Source organism: Electrona antarctica (genome assembly GCF_951216825.1).
Source record: "Electrona antarctica genome assembly, chromosome: 6".
In the NCBI taxonomy this organism is placed as follows: Eukaryota; Metazoa; Chordata; class Actinopteri; order Myctophiformes; family Myctophidae; genus Electrona; species Electrona antarctica.
Genome location: NC_136811.1, coordinates 30,183,321 through 30,198,972, shown reverse-complemented (window position 1 = coordinate 30,198,972; position 15,652 = coordinate 30,183,321). Strand labels below are relative to the sequence as shown.

The 15,652-nt window shown below is 43.0% G+C and overlaps 1 protein-coding gene and 1 long non-coding RNA gene across 6 annotated transcripts; one reads left to right on the top strand and one right to left on the bottom strand.

The window, feature by feature from the left end:
• Positions 1 to 5,229: 5,229 nt before the first annotated feature.
• Positions 5,230 to 7,704, top strand: LOC306924157. Its single transcript, XR_013790134.1, has 2 exons — positions 5,230 to 7,505; positions 7,604 to 7,704. It is a non-coding gene; the product is annotated as an uncharacterized lncRNA (long non-coding RNA).
• pdp1 (pyruvate dehydrogenase phosphatase catalytic subunit 1) lies at positions 6,545 to 15,588 on the bottom strand. 5 transcript variants are annotated; one of them, XM_079502532.1, is made up of 9 exons: positions 15,451 to 15,588; positions 12,717 to 13,018; positions 12,261 to 12,428; positions 11,531 to 11,742; positions 11,034 to 11,115; positions 10,578 to 10,672; positions 10,003 to 10,171; positions 9,564 to 9,782; positions 6,545 to 9,448 (listed from the first exon to the last, which is right to left on the bottom strand). In XM_079502532.1, the coding sequence occupies exons 2-9, from the start codon at positions 12,963 to 12,965 to the stop codon at positions 9,068 to 9,070; spliced, it is 1,575 nt and encodes a 524-aa protein (XP_079358658.1). In that variant the 5' UTR covers positions 12,966 to 13,018; positions 15,451 to 15,588; the 3' UTR covers positions 6,545 to 9,067. The 5 variants fall into 5 exon arrangements, with proteins under 5 accessions (XP_079358658.1, XP_079358659.1, XP_079358660.1 ...); XM_079502533.1 differs by lacking the exon at positions 15,451 to 15,588 and adding an exon at positions 15,367 to 15,441; XM_079502534.1 differs by lacking the exon at positions 15,451 to 15,588 and adding an exon at positions 15,321 to 15,341.
• Positions 15,589 to 15,652: the final 64 nt, after the last annotated feature.

The window sequence follows — 15,652 nt, the reverse complement described above, 5'->3', positions numbered from 1 at the left end:
ACCGCCTATGGACCCACATACCCCTCTATTTTGTTGGGAGCTGCATGTGTCTCAGGTGACATGAGACACATGCTTTCACCATTACGCTGTCAACACGACCTCCCACTCCTCAAGGTGCTTTTCTATTGTACTGTAATTCATTTGTCACGTTCAGTCACTTTCCTCCTTTCTGTCCCTCTCTGACCAGTGTTCGACAATGTACCGCAGGGTGTAATGCTCTGACTCATCGCACAGACAGTAGGAGGCTGAATAGGGCTTCTTATTAAACTGTAGCCTGCTGGGGGAAAGAAGGCATGATTGTAAGGGCTTTCATTGAGCATAACTGTGCCCTCGCACGAAAACACGTTCAGCCAGGGATGGATTTAAGAAGGAGGCCCCTGGGTCAATTCTATTCTTAACCCCCCCCCCACCCCCTTCCCCAGACACTACACAGAAGTGGACACGAAAGTGGACACGAAAACACGAGTTGTAAGGCATGTGGGTCAAGGTAGCACCTGTAGACACTCTATCGTACAGGAGTTTATAACCTACTACAATATTTTCATTAGAGCAGTCACAGCTGAAGAGGCCATCTGAGAATTCCCCTATGGCCGTGGCCTATATTTTGAAGTGTCCCTGAGCAAAAAACGTAACCCTAACTGCTCCCTGGGCTCTGTATTAATAGCGCCCACTGCAGCTAATAGTTAGGATGGGTAAATAAATACAGAGGCCTATGTGCAAATGTGCAGTTGCAGAAATATTTTTTGCATGTACAAATAAAAATAAAAATAGGAAAATCTTAAAAATACATGTCCGGTCTGGTCAGACATTAGTTCTGTTACAAGGAACTTCTATTGTATATGCTGAGTCTCATTGGCCCAGTCCATAATCTGTCAGTGTCCAGAGCAGCAAGGGAAAAAAACACACACGTGCCCTCATGTTGACCATGGAGATTACATGTGCTGCAGAGGAGATGAGAATCATTTCCACAAATATAACCAAGTCCACGTGCCACATCTATGAGTCATTCACCCTGTCTGCAATTTGTCACATTTTTCACTTGAACATCCGTTAGTTTTAACCAATTATTTATACTATGATGAAGATTGGGCTCAAGCCTCCAACGGTTGATGAAGAGAGGTGTGGGGGATTGAGCCTGAGAGGGAGATGGGGATGTCCTGAGTTACAGTCTCATAAAGTCCTAGTCCGTCCCAGAACCACTGCAGTGTTTACATCTGCATTCGCTCTGTCTACCTGTATCCCAGCAACACATTCCACAACACACACACACACACACACACACACACACGAACGCATGCACGCACGCACGCACACACACACACACACACACACACACACACACACACACACACACACACACACACACACACAAATCTCTGACAAACGTAGGAAAGGTAGGAAATGTGATAGCTTTGGAAAAAAAAGAGAGCAAGAGAAAAGGATAATGAATGAAGTGATGGAAGATACAGGAAGATGCAGACCTTATACCCTCACATTCACCACAGAATTTACACATTTAAGAATCTGATGAGGTTACCTATCACTGTCATTATCCTAATCTTGAAAAAAGTACGAATTTCAAAATCATTACGTCAAGTCCCAACCGCCATGACATTCAGCAACAGTGTGTTTCAATGGAAAGGTGTCTACAGACGGAAGGACGGACGGACAAAGTGCAAAACATACTCTCCCCAGTCCACATGCCTTTGACCTGGTGGAGACAATAAAAGTCTAATCTTTAATACAAGTAGGCCTATTGTCATTCCTTGAATGGAAACAACCATAAAGAACAATCACACAAGATTAAGCCATGTCACAGCCTTGAATTTACTTCCAATCAGTCATAAAACTACATGACAAAAGCAGGAAATGAGGCAGGACTCTTTATTTACAGATACATCAGTTGTTCAAGGAAAGGAGCTAGCAGGAAGAATCTGGCCTGTTGTTTTTTCCTTTGTGGTTGTAACCTTATAACCCTTGGCAGGCACCACGCCATACACACACAATAACAACATTAATCCTTTGTGGACAGGTACTGTATATTTTCATGAAATTGAGATTAGGCTATATAGATTATCATCGAGTTTAAGAGATCAGAACTCTCTGTACTCTCTGTACAGATCATATTGTCTTGGAATACAAGAGAACTAGACATACAGGTTATGATATGCATTCTTGGCCCAGCATCGTGTGTGATTTAGCAACCATAATGGAAGGAAAAATGCGATCTGCTGTATAGAGGGTATATGCGTGACATCATCATTATACCCGGAAGTTATGCAGCAACGCCTGGCAAAAAAATACTTTCTGGCCTTGACAGCCAATACATCCAAACAGAAAAGTCCTATCCGATTGCATTAAATTATGTTAAACAACGTTAAACTCACTTTGTCACTCGATTTGCCACTCAATCTTTCCATTCACTTTAAGCTTGCATATACCCTCTATATGTAAAAATTGATTACGCTGTTCAGTTCTCTTTTCTTGTACTGTACTGTCTTACTCTTATTAGCCTTATTTATGATTTGGGGTCTTGCACTGGATGTAATAAGTTCAAGAATTATAATTACTAAGGCCTTACCCGTTCTAATATATGAACTGGAAATGTACAGTGTGGGTTATGCGATATAGTAGATCACATTGATTGGGAGGGAAGTGTTATTTATTTATTATAATTTATATTATTATTTATATAATGTTATTATAGATAGATCATATCATGTTATTTTCTCGACGGCAAGAGTGTAGCCAAATGGACCTGCTTATTCCATTTTGTGGTGTCGGCGCATGTAACGTGGCTGCTAATTCACCCGTCCCGGGATGAATGGGACTCAGTATGTCACCCGGGTAGTTAAGTTATATCGAGTGACGTTCGAGCAGTTTAAACTTTGCAAATAACTTTAGAGAGGAGTGTGTCACCCGCGTGTAGTTAAAAGTTATATCCAGTGACGTTCTAGCAGTTTAAACTTTGCTAATTACTTTGGCATAGCTTTGTAGATTGCGGTGGTGGTAGAAAGAATTAAGCAGGAAAGAAGTGGTAGGCGACCGCGTTGATCCTAAATTCCGAATGGGCATATCTCACAGCGTGGTGCTGAGGCTGATCCCAGTCCCAGCTCTGTTGATGCTGAGAGAGACAGAATTATGTAATGAAAATCAAGATTTTATGTCCTGTCTCGCTATAGCGGGCGTAGGCTACGCTATCGCAAACATTTCGCCCTGTGTAGCCTATTCCTGTCTCTGTGCACTGCACTCAGAGACAGAGAAAGATAGAGGGGAGAGAGAGAGGCGTCCTGTGTTGGTCTCGGGTGTCGCGCTTGTATCACTGTAGTATGCGCCGTGTCGGGAGAAGTTGTGTGTGGCTCTGCTGCCTGCCTGGCAGGAGGAACAGTCAGTGAGAACGCTCTAACCAAAAGGGGAGGTGCCGGTGTGGTGGGGAATGTTGCACGGAAAACTGTGACCCATACATTAATCTGTGTCCCTCCCAACATGCATTTCACTGGTGACATGCATGAATTAAATTAAGATGATTGTTAAAATGTTTGGTGTTTGCATGACACATGGGCTGGAGGACAGGGCTGTGCGGCGATAGGTTCCTTGAGGCTGTGTGCCGTGGCGTTTTGAGATGGCCGTCTAAGCGAGCAGCAGTCTTGCTCTGTGCTAAGGAAGTGTACAGACAGACAGACAGACAGACAGACAGACAGACAGACAGCTTTTCTTGAATTTAGAATAGATAGATTTAGAATAGATCAAGGTGAAAAATTATACTTGTATTTCTGATCTGACAACACTGCCAAAATCATCGAGTGGTAAGAAATCTTCAGCAGATTGTTGTAGCCTATACTGTCTACTCTCCACCCTTAGGGACCCATTTAGGGGCCTTATTATTGGAAGTGATCTGTTCTGTTCTTCGCCTGGAAAGGAGCCAGCTGAGGTGGTTCTCGACGCACGGCCCACTGGGAGGAGACCCCGGGACAGACCAAGGCGCAGTTGGAGGAAACACATCGACTCACTGGCCTGGGAACGTCTCGGAATCCCCCAGGAGGAAGTCACTAATGTTGCTCTGGAGAGGGAAGTCTGGAGCACTCTGGTGGAGCTGTTGCCCCCGCGACCCGACTACGGATAAGCGGTTGAAGATGAATGGATGGATGGATCTGTTCCCTCAAGATTTATGAAGGTTCATTTCAAGTATAGTAAGATAAGATTACAGCCTCCTGCCCTCAGGCCGACATTATAGAGCCTCACAAATCACTAAAAGGGGAGCAGATATGATAAAATATGACATGATACTAACCATAATGCTGACATTAATACTGACATGATACAGATGATGTCAGTATCATGCAGGTCAACCATGGCAGTATAGGCTATCATGGTTAGGATCATGTCAGTATATTGTTCATGTTCAGCATCATGATTCATCATGAATCAGTAGATTCAAGATGTTTATTGTCACAAGGATGTAGAAGTACACTCCATAATACGATACTACTACTACTACTACTACTACTACTACTACTACTACTACTACTACTACTACTACTACTACTACTACTACTACTACTACTACTACTACTACTACTACTACTACTACTACTACTACTACTACTACTACTACTACTACTACTACTACTACTACTACTACTACTACTACTACTACTACTACTACTACTACTACTACTACTACTACTACTACTACTACTACTACTACTACTACTACTACTACTACTACTACTACTACTACTACTACTACTACTACTACTACTACTACTACTACTACTACTACTACTACTACTACTACTACTACTACTACTACTACTACTACTACTACTACTACTACTACTACTAATAAAAACATCAGCATACACCACAGGAAATTTTAATTGTTTCGACTTAGACTTTAGTCTTATAGCCTCGCCCTCTAGACTGCATGGGATCATCTCCGGTGATCAGTCCCACCACCACTGTGTCATCTGCAAATTGCACGATGCAGGTGTTTCAGTATCGGGCTCGTTCGGAAACAGCGCACAGAGCGTACTGTGCAATGCAAACTAATAGGCGAGTGCGCTCCGGTGCGGTATTTCAGAACGCGCCCATGATGTCAGTATCATGGTCAGTATTCATGACCGGGTGTGTCAAAGGGATGTCAGGCCCTGTGACAGAGATGGTAAAATGTTACCATTCCTGTAACAGGACAGCCCCCTGTCATTCAGTGCTATGAGAGGGGCCTGGTGTGACAGAGCCTCACATCTCTACAATTCTACCTTTAATTGTGATTTTTTTTTATCTCCCTGGAAAGTAGGCTAATAATTACATAATAATGACATAGGCCTACTAACAGTCCAGTGTACTGTAAGATCTTATATTGAAATCTATGTTTTCTAAATTACAGCTATAAGCAACACAATGCAGTAGTTGAAGCCAGAGTAAATTTTGGTCTGATAATAATGATGCTGTAGCCTGTAGCCTACAATGCAAGTTGTGATACTGTGTGGTGCACCTTTAACGTATTCTTCATGGTCTTACAGCACCATCAAGTGGTGGCATTTGGCAAATATCTGGTAACTACAGTATATAATTGTAATGGCTAAATAAGCGTCCCTAATATTGATTAATTAATTACAAATGTTTGGGAATGAAAATGTAAGCCAGGACATGTTTTTATATAAGGGAAAGCAGTAGAACAGTATTCAACATTTTTCAACTTTTATCAATTCAATATCCTACACATTGTATACAGAATACAAATGTACATAGGCAATACTGTAGACCAGGAACCTGCTAGATCATTGACAGTGACTAACTATTATTTATTGATTAGCTATTGATGATTGACTAACTGTGCACAGGCATGGCTTCCTAGGGGGTTAACCCAGGTTATTATTATGAGCTTGTGATGGTCAAAGATATTAGACCATCAGAACAATAGTTAGCAGAACATCCCATGCCATGAGCCACACCTGGCTCCCAGCCTAGTAGAACATTTAAGGCTGTTAGATTATGTCCAGCCCAATATCTTATAATAACCTTGTTCAAACAAGGGCCAGCATTCCGACCCTTTGTTCACTGTTTACACTAATATTTATTTGTACAACTGTGAGCCTTCTGGAGGTGCAGGGCTGTAGACTGACCTGCAACTTTTTGGATTTCAGTGAGTCTTCCTACTGCTATGCCAACAACCAATATGTACCAAAATGCAAGATTTACTTATAAACCATTGATTAACCATTACTTGATGTCCCCTATGGTTGCAAAAGAACATCAACATTCTGGTTAGAGAACAGCACAGCTGCATTGCAGTAACTTGGTTTCTCCTGTGTTGGCCAGGTAATTACTTTACACAGAACAAACGCCATGGCCTGAGCTGAAAAGCCTCGACCTTCACACACTTTTCAGTTATGTGCAACCTGAGATCACATCGACCTTTGTGGTGCTTGCTTCAACTACATTCCAAGGGGAGTGGCAGCCGCAGAACTGGGTGTTCTTCTCAGAGGCCTAGACATGTACAGTATGTCTCAGCGGTCCCCCGTCCCCCCCATACACACAGTGTGTATTCAGCGTTTTATTAAAACAATGCAAATACAAAAGTATGTCACATATAACTTACATACGATTTAAGATACAGGACATGTAAGATAATTGCCAAATCTGAATAAATAACCTTCAAGTATTCTGACAGCCTCTTTCAGCGTTACATTCTCTTCATTCATTTGACCATGAATACAGCCAGCACAGCCATAGGACAAGAAATAGTGTTCCGCCAGTGCTCCGCCATGAGGCTAGCTCGTGGCTGTGTGTCATGTCATTATGATTAGACTGTCTTACCAGTAACAAACTATCCACCAGATATGCAATGACCCACAAAAAAAGAAAAAAGGTAAGGCAATATATAGCTTCCCTGCAACAAAATAAGACAAACCTAGTATGTATATAAACCAAAATAAACGTTACAGTATACCAGCTGAGTACTTCCTGTACATCTTCCATAAATGTGTACACAACAAGCACAAAAATTGCAAAGTCGACACGATGGTGGTGAGAGGCCCGACGGGTTAAACAACTTTTCCCTTTTAACCGTAACAATCCTTGAAAAACACACATGCTCATGAACACAAAGTGCCAGAACAAGTACAAATTACAGCCACCTGCCCTCAGACCGACAGGCCTGCCAGAGGGAATAGGCCTGCCCTATAGGCTTGTCAGAGCTGTTATGTCAGTAGAAAACCATAAAAGAATGTAACCACTTGAATCCTATAAACGTAGTTGACTCTATATTACATCCTCTAGTATATTTCCCTCTACACAATGTCTGTGCTGAAACCAATCTACTAGCTCATAACACGTCGCAAAGCAACGTGTTATGAGTTTGTAGACTCGATTTCACCAAATGTTTGCTGCAGAAACAGACAATTGGATTAAAGTGGTTTAAATCATTGACTCTGACCAGTGGACAGAATACTGTGCACACGGCAGAGCGTTGGAATAATTATGTTTTTCCTCTCTTTTTCGTTCCCACATTGGCCATGTGATGTCTCAGGGACTCTACAGTAGCAGTAGAATGTACCATTGGCCATGTGATGTCTCAGGGACTCTACAGTAGCAGTAGAATGTACCATTGGCCATGTGACGTCTCAGGGACTCTACAGTAGCAGTAGAATGTACGACCAGAACTCTAATTCAAGCAGATTGGTGGTAGTCATTCGCTTTTTTTCTTTAAATTATACCTCTCGATGAAGCTATGTGATAGAAAAGCAACATTCCTTTCCAACCATTGCAGCATGCTTAACAAGTCTTTCCAGGACTCATAACTGCATCTCATATGCAAAACAAATGGTAAGAACTTAAAACAGGTGTCTATAAAATAAACTTTGATGACAAAAGAAAAGGTGTGTCTGAATGAGAGAGGCAGACACTCCCTACTTTTATCATGGATGGACAGGACAAACAATCCTATTGTAACATCAGCTTCCGATGAGCAGAAACAGCTCTAAAGTGGAAAAGAAGGCTAAAAAAACAGTCTCACTGAAGTGGTACTCATGATTACAAACTGTCAGTGCAGGCATAATGGTATAATAATGTGGTACTGCCAGCACACAACTCAGTTCAACTCCATCGCTGAAAGAAAACAAAGACAAGTGCTCTCCTTGGAGTGCAGCTCTCTGCCAGGGCCAGGTCGCTTACCCATGGCCTGCAAAGACATAGCCAATTGGAATGGAATATGAAAAATCTTGACTGATAAATCTTGATGATATAACTGAGTTTGACACAATTTGTAGTAGTAAAACAAAAATGGTGGAAGTAGTTTAGGGCCTATATGGAGAGTTCCGTCATAATCCAAATAATCTAAAAATATGTGTATTATATGACCTATGGTTCAAATGTCATAAGCCAAAATGTGAAGGGGGCTGTTAAAGTGCCACAATGAGGCAAATTAGAAACATTTCCTTTGCCTACTGGGAGTGTGTGTGTGCAAAGTTTCAAGGCAATTGGATGCTGCGTCATGATTTGCCAACCTGATAACTCTGAAAGCCAATTGGAATAAAATCGGACAAATACCTTTTGATAAAAGTGACCACACAGATAATGTGTACCAATTTGCTTGAGTTTGACACAATCTGTAGGAGTAGTAGCAAAGCAAGCCTGGTGGTTGAATATTTTGGCACAAAGTGCAATGTGTTTCCCATTAGCAGTGACTCTTTGATATTTTCCATTGCACAGGGACTTCCACTATATTGGAAAGTCCAACAAAAGATGTTGTCAACATAAATATCTTCCTATTTAAAGTAAACTTGTGAAAACTCAAGGCAAAATTCACTTGCCTCACCTTGGCATATTATCTAGCATTTCAACTCTCATACAGAACTCAAATGCAGACAATATCTTTACATGAATACTGTTAAAAATGGTAAAATATGATTTGCTAAATACTTTTTCAGTACGCCTGTATGTCCACAGAAAGTGTGCTTATGGTACATGTGCATGGTTACTGATGTTTGTGTGTGTGTGTGTGTGTGTGTATGTTTGCATATTAGTTCTCAGCAGAACAAAAGACTTGTTAGGAGGTTTGGGCTCAAGACCGCTCCTCCTGTATCTGTGCTCCGATCCCATGTGGGTTGAACTGAGTGACGATGATGGTGATGTCATCACGGTACATGCGAGCCAGCTCCTCAGGCAATGACAGCATCTGGCAAAGTCTCTCATGGTCCACGGTGCCAAATTCATTGTTTCCCACTGCATGTCGCATGAGGTAGGTGGCCGCGTTGTTATCCTCGAAGGCAGAAGACATGCGAGCCTTCCGCTCTTCCAGTAGCCCCTGCATCTGTCCCAGGGTGACCCTGTAACCTCCAACGGTAAGCGGCTGACGCTGTTGCACGCCCGTTAAATACTCCCCGACGATACGAACCACTTCCTGCCTGTGGAGAGTCTCCCAGAGACCATCGGAACCAATCACCTGGAGGCAGCAGACATGAAAGTTGTAGTCATCAAGAAAGACATGTGCAGAGTAATAAATGCATTAGAAACCCTGATATATGTAGGAGGTAAATATGAATACATTTGACTCTCACCATGAAGCGGTCTTGAGGCCGTAGTCTATGGTGTGTAATCTCAGGCTCAGCAGTCAGGTAGGGTGGCGTGTGGTAATTGGGGGGGATGAACTTAGTATGTTCATTTTCATGGAGCTGGTCAGGCCCAGACTCCAGCACACGCTTTTGCAACTCAATACCCCACTTGAACTTAACGTCCCCAAACGCACGGAACGGCATGAGCAGGCCCAGCAACCGGTCCTGAACAATACAGAGGGCGGGAAACAGAAAGAGGGGAAAGCTTCAATAATCTCTTCTCCATTTGGATTGGTTCTGCAATGCTTATATATTTTTGAAGTTAACGCTCCAATTGGTTCCATATAGCTTTAGCAACAAAAGCTGGGAGGTCGTCCTCAGTCTGAGCGAAGCCTGGTCTATCAAAGCAGGTACTGGGACAGAAGCAGAAGGAGCGGTGTGTTACCTGTCGTATGACTGTCTTTCTCTCTGACGGAGGGTGCTCACTCCGTATGCGAGCCACTTCGTCCTCGTTCTGGGCAGCGTGGTCGTTAGAGAGTGTGTGCGCGCTGAATGAGCCATCCTCCTCCTGCACTCCCAACACTGCCCGACCATCTCCCGCATTGGCTATGTACCTTGAGGGGAACATGAGAAGAGGTGTCAAACCACAGCTTATGATGACAATTATGTCCCGATCACGTTTTTTTTGCTCCCGATCCGATACCGATCATTTGAATTTGAGCATCTGCCGATACCGATTTCTCCCGATCGGATATTTATATTTTTATAGAAGACTTATGCCATATCACAATAGTTCAATATCCAAAATCACAGACAATATCCAGTTTAATATCATGATATCGATATAATATTTATACTAGGGAAGTCCTGATCACGTCCCAATCCAATTCCGATCATTTGAAAATGACGTGATCGGATCGGGACAACCATAATAATATATTTTCTTGACACAAGTCAATAGATTCTAGTTTTTAAGTTAAATAGCAAGGTATAAAAGGGTAAAGAATGTAACATGCGTACAGATCTGGTCCTTCGATGTGAGCCACACAAGCTGTAGCACCAGAGAAGGCCACTCTCAGAACCCAGTAGTGCAAGAAGGGGTTTGGGTCTCCCACCTAGACAGAAACAGATAGTTTACAGCACATACAAGAAGCATTCGGAAAAATACATCTATTCTGCTCTCCCGGCCAGTAATCAATACTTTTTTGGAAATGTAGACAAGGCCAATTTCGGCATTTAGCAGATGCTCTTAACCAGAGTGACTTACAGAGTGCAAGATTGGAGTAAGTGGCATGAACTCTAGTCAACCAGCGACAGGGTAAGTGCCACAAAGTAACTAGGACAGCAGGTCCAGACATTAAACCTAGCATCTGTCTAAATAACATACCAAGCATCTGTGGACAAGCAACTAGCATACAAATACATACATTTGTTAACAAGTAAACAATTTGACAAAGAGACACTGAAGTTCCCCACCTGAGCCTCTAGGGATAGATCATTATCCAGCCTCTTAAAGGCATTCAACAATGCCTCCCTGGTGTCTGGAACCTCCCCTGGGCTGAGAATGGAGAGACAGAGCCATGTCATTAAGTGATGCGCAGGAAGAGACAGAATAGACATTAGATCAGACCAGGGACGCTGGAAGGTCATCTATAGCTGATGCTTGGGGTGGCGGGACATGCACACACACGTAGCACAGTTCACTGTGTTGGATTATCTACAACAATAATCCCAATCTTTTTAGCTCAAGATCCAAAAGAGAAAGTTTTCCTGGGAGCCAAACTAGTGAAAATAGCACATCTACAAGTTCACAACACGACGGGGGCATGTCATCCCCTCTCTCTATCCTGCCGTTCCTGTCTCTCTCCACTATCAGCATGAATCAGGCAATTATGCCCCCAAGAATAACCTTTTAAATGTAAACACAACGCTAGATATGCTCTACTTTTCAAGACACATGGTGCTGTCATTACCTGTTGAGGTCTATGAGCTCCTGCCAGTAGGTACGGAGACTGTTGAAGTACAGACCCTGAGCCTCTCTGCTGAAGTAGTCGTTAGGGTGCTTGTGCCACTGCAGAATGGGGCTGATGGCCCGGCCAGACTCCACTGCTGCCTCCAGGTCACACAGGGTTTCATGAGGCAGCAGTGATACAGCTATATAGTAGAACAACCTCTCACTCAATGCCTGGTGGAGACAGACAGGGTTGTCACAATCATGACATTTCAGTTGAAGATGAATTGTCATACAAACCATTGTGATTAATGGTTTAATTGTGTTTTTTTTGCGTTAAACATTGAAACGTGTAAATAAATTGCACAGGACAATTATGATAAATAATGTGAATATACACAGAATTATTAATAATGATCAGTACTAATAATCAACCTAAGTAATGGGCAAAACAGGGCCAATTAGGATTTACAAAATCTCAACGTGTCTTATCGTGAGCTTGTAAATCGCTTGTAAATTTAAACGATTCTGACATTTATGCAAAAATAACTGTTATCAGGCGTTCATGGAATAACTGGAGAAAAAGTGAAGAGGAGGGTGGTACTATGACATCACATTTACAGTTCACAAGAATGAGGATGATCAATATTTTGCTAACTAGATTAAAGTCAGTTATTAGCGCCTTGGATAAAGGCGCTATATAAATGCACCATTTACCATTTACCATTTATTAGAAGTAGAGAAATTTGTACCTGGGCGCAGGCACAGCCAGCATGGCCATCAAATACACCTAGTAACATTCCCTTTGTCTGGAAACAGGTGGCAGCACTGCGACGGTCCTCAATGGGAGAGTTGGCTGGCAGCTGGTTGCTGTCGAAACCCATCACTGAAGACACGTTCTTCCCATCAAACTCTGGAACCTAGAATAAACACACAAACACACATATGAAGAAACATTGAATAATGACATTTAGGGCTGATATTATCTACAGATAATATCTGTATAAACCCAACATTTTTGGTTGAGATAGATATATAGATATATATCTATATATATATATATATATATATATGTATATAATCAACTGAACAAACACAACAAATCGTGGTCTATTTTTAATAATCGTTCATTAATCGTAATTGAGGCAGGAGTTTGAAATAATAGTCACATAAGCAAACATTTTTGTGTCAACCAGCATCATCTATACCTTGAAGTTGAATTCATTGGCTTTGAGGATGGAGTTGACCTGTGGAGGGCTCAGATAGTAACTGTGGAGGTCTGAGGTGGTCCGGTATCCTCTGGAGGGCAGGCGACAGTGCCATGTTTGGAAGGGCTGTCTCACAGTAGGTCCACACGTAAAGTGTCCAAAGTGGGACTGGTGCTGGCACGGTAACAGCCTGGAGGCCAAGAGCTTGGAACGCGGTATACTACGGAGAAGCTGTGATGTCACAGCCATGGCTGACAACACAGTCCAGGTACACGAACAGTGTACCAGTGGCGTACGCAAACCTACAGGAGAGACACAGTAGGGGTGCAACAGTTAATACAACCAATCAATTTAATGAGTTATATTTTTTTTTAAAATCCATCAGGTAGGTTAATACTAACTGAACAGCCCGAGATGAGATATACTTCATTATCCCAGATGGGAAATTGAGGCGTTAGAGCATCATAATGTGATAAAAAATGAATAATGTACCACCACACAAACAGAAACACAACAGACACATATGGACATATAATCAATAATCACACAGGACCATGCATTGAGGGAGAGAGTACAGTTTATATTACGTATATAAAATGTTTTTGAGCGATGCAGCCGCTCCAATGCACAGCTTTGTGTGTATGTCTGTTTGAGCACAGAATGTCATCATTGTGATGAAAGGCACCACTCACTTCACACAAGTGTGATTTTATTTACTGAAAGACTCTGGGAGTGGCAGTACCAGTGAGTAGTGACAACCAAGGTTAATTAAATAAGGTTAGGAAGCGAAGACCGTACGGTGGACTCCATGTTGCTCCCTGGAAGGAAAGAAACATGCACAATTGAGACCAAGGAAGCTGAACGCAGAAGTGTTGGCGGCCCATTGCGCATGTTTCTTTCCTTCCAGGGAGCAACATGGAGTCCACCGTACGGTCTTCGCTTCCTAACCTTATTTAATTAACCTTGGTGACAACCCGGAACAGACTGGTGACGACCACGGACAGTATGGTGACATCTGGAGAGACAGAGGACGGCCGGAGAGACAGCAACCTGGGGTTGAGAGGGTTGGCAGTAGCCTGGTTTGCTCAGAGTCTGACAATCAGGCTAGGTTGGCAGCCCAAACCACTTCTTCCGTGAGGAAGAACCCAAAAGGCAAGCTACTGATAGGGTAAAACCTGCAGAGGGTTCTTCTTCTTCGACCCCGACTGAGGCTGAGATGTTTGCTGTTCAGGGGAAACACTTCTGGTCAGACGAAGGACGAGCCAGGTGTGGAGCCAACCCACAGTGCCTATAGCATCGCCAAGCCCAGCTCCTGCTGCTAGCATCTCATCAGCCATCTTCCCCACTGACTGTCTCTAAGCCCCCAAGAGACAGTGTGGGCAGTAGTGGACAGTAGCATGCAGGCCGGGGTCTGATCAGCCTCGGTCGGGTCCCCTGGAGGAGGGTGTCTGTTGCGAGACTTGAAACATCCACCAATGATTCCAGATAACACTGATGATGTGTCCAGGTTTGTGCATCAGTAGATGTTTTATTTACTACTATGCACTATAGTCTGATGGCAGTTGGTATGAAAGAGAGCCTGGTACGCATCTGATATGCAGTACCGTAGAATTCAATTTAAGTATTCAATTCTGGTACATACAAGCCTACAACTGCACAAAACATTTTAGACTTTGACTTTCAGTGCCAACATGTCCCCTCCATGTCCAGAGGGGTTATGATTGAGATGAATTGGGGGGGGGGGGGGGGGGGGGGGGGATTACCAAAAAAAACTTCTATTGAAGTTTCAAAAGAACACCCCACTAGACTAGACCACTATGTGCTCCTGTAACCTGCATGGACCCAACCTCTGTACTGCTACTCTGCAAGGACAGGGCAACTGGGTGGGCCTATAAATAGCTTTGTTATTACTTTCAGTCCTGCCACAGTGCCACTTGATGCTTATGTTATGAAATGTTCTGGCTATCTGTGGCCCACTGCACTAGATACCCTGACACGCAGAGAGCATGACAGTGACCCCACCTGGTCGCATTTCATATATTACATAATTCGAAGAAGCTCACGCTATTCGTGGCTTGCTAGATAGGATGTTAATAGGATATTAGGCAAGATCGCGTCTGGCTGTTCGTAATCAGTAGCAGAAGACTATCGTACGTAAAGTCCGTGTATACTAATAAAATACAATTATACAACCAAGTCAACCATAACTTAAGGAATAGTGTGAAGTTGCGATGATTGGATAGATCATTAGCTCAGCTGTATTCTCTATTAATCGGGAATCTGAATTTCTGAACCATACTACCAGCTGGTCAGATGCAAATTACACAGGCCAATTCCAGATCTGCAGGAACAGTTGCCATTTTTGTTGACATATCGCCAACTAGCCTTCTAGCTGGTTAACCAGCCCTGAGGGTCAAGTAAGTAAAATGAGTTAGCTGGGCGTCTTTGCACCAGCATTCGAGTTTTAAAACTAAAATACACAAATAAATACTAACGTGGTGCCAGTCAGCTACTAGAATGCAGTCTCTGTCTTCTGAGAGCTCCTTGACAGACCAGCCCTGTAAAACACCCACATATGCTGCTGCTAGCTAGCGTTCATGTTACCTTTATGTTACCAACTATAGAAGCGTTTCAGCAAGGATCACGTTACCTCACATAGGAAGTGATCGCACCACGTACAAATCCCTGTCAACAGCATGATACAGCATCATTCGAAATCCACACATTCACTCACCTTATCAGCTGGATTTAAAGTGGTTGTTTAACTTCATGGCTGAACAGTGACCCGCCCGCCGCACACCATCATCATCCAGCCCCGGCAGTAGCGCAGTGAGCGCATTGGACGCAAGCACTGCGTCACGTTAACCGATTACATGCCAACACATTTTCACTCACGACATGATCATCCATAAACTCAGATGCAGTCAGCGACTCAG

Bases quoted from the DNA above. Each gene is read 5' to 3' on its own strand.
- pdp1 (XM_079502532.1), bottom strand. From the start codon at position 12,965: ATGGCTGTGACATCACAGCTTCTCCGTAGTATACCGCGTTCCAAGCTC. The intron at 10,172-10,577 runs GTACGCATGTTA...GTTCCCCTCAAG, and splicing joins CACATCGAAGGACCAGATCT to GTACATAGCCAATGCGGGAG. The intron at 9,783-10,002 runs GTAACACACCGC...TGTATTGTTCAG, and splicing joins GAAAGACAGTCATACGACAG to GACCGGTTGCTGGGCCTGCT.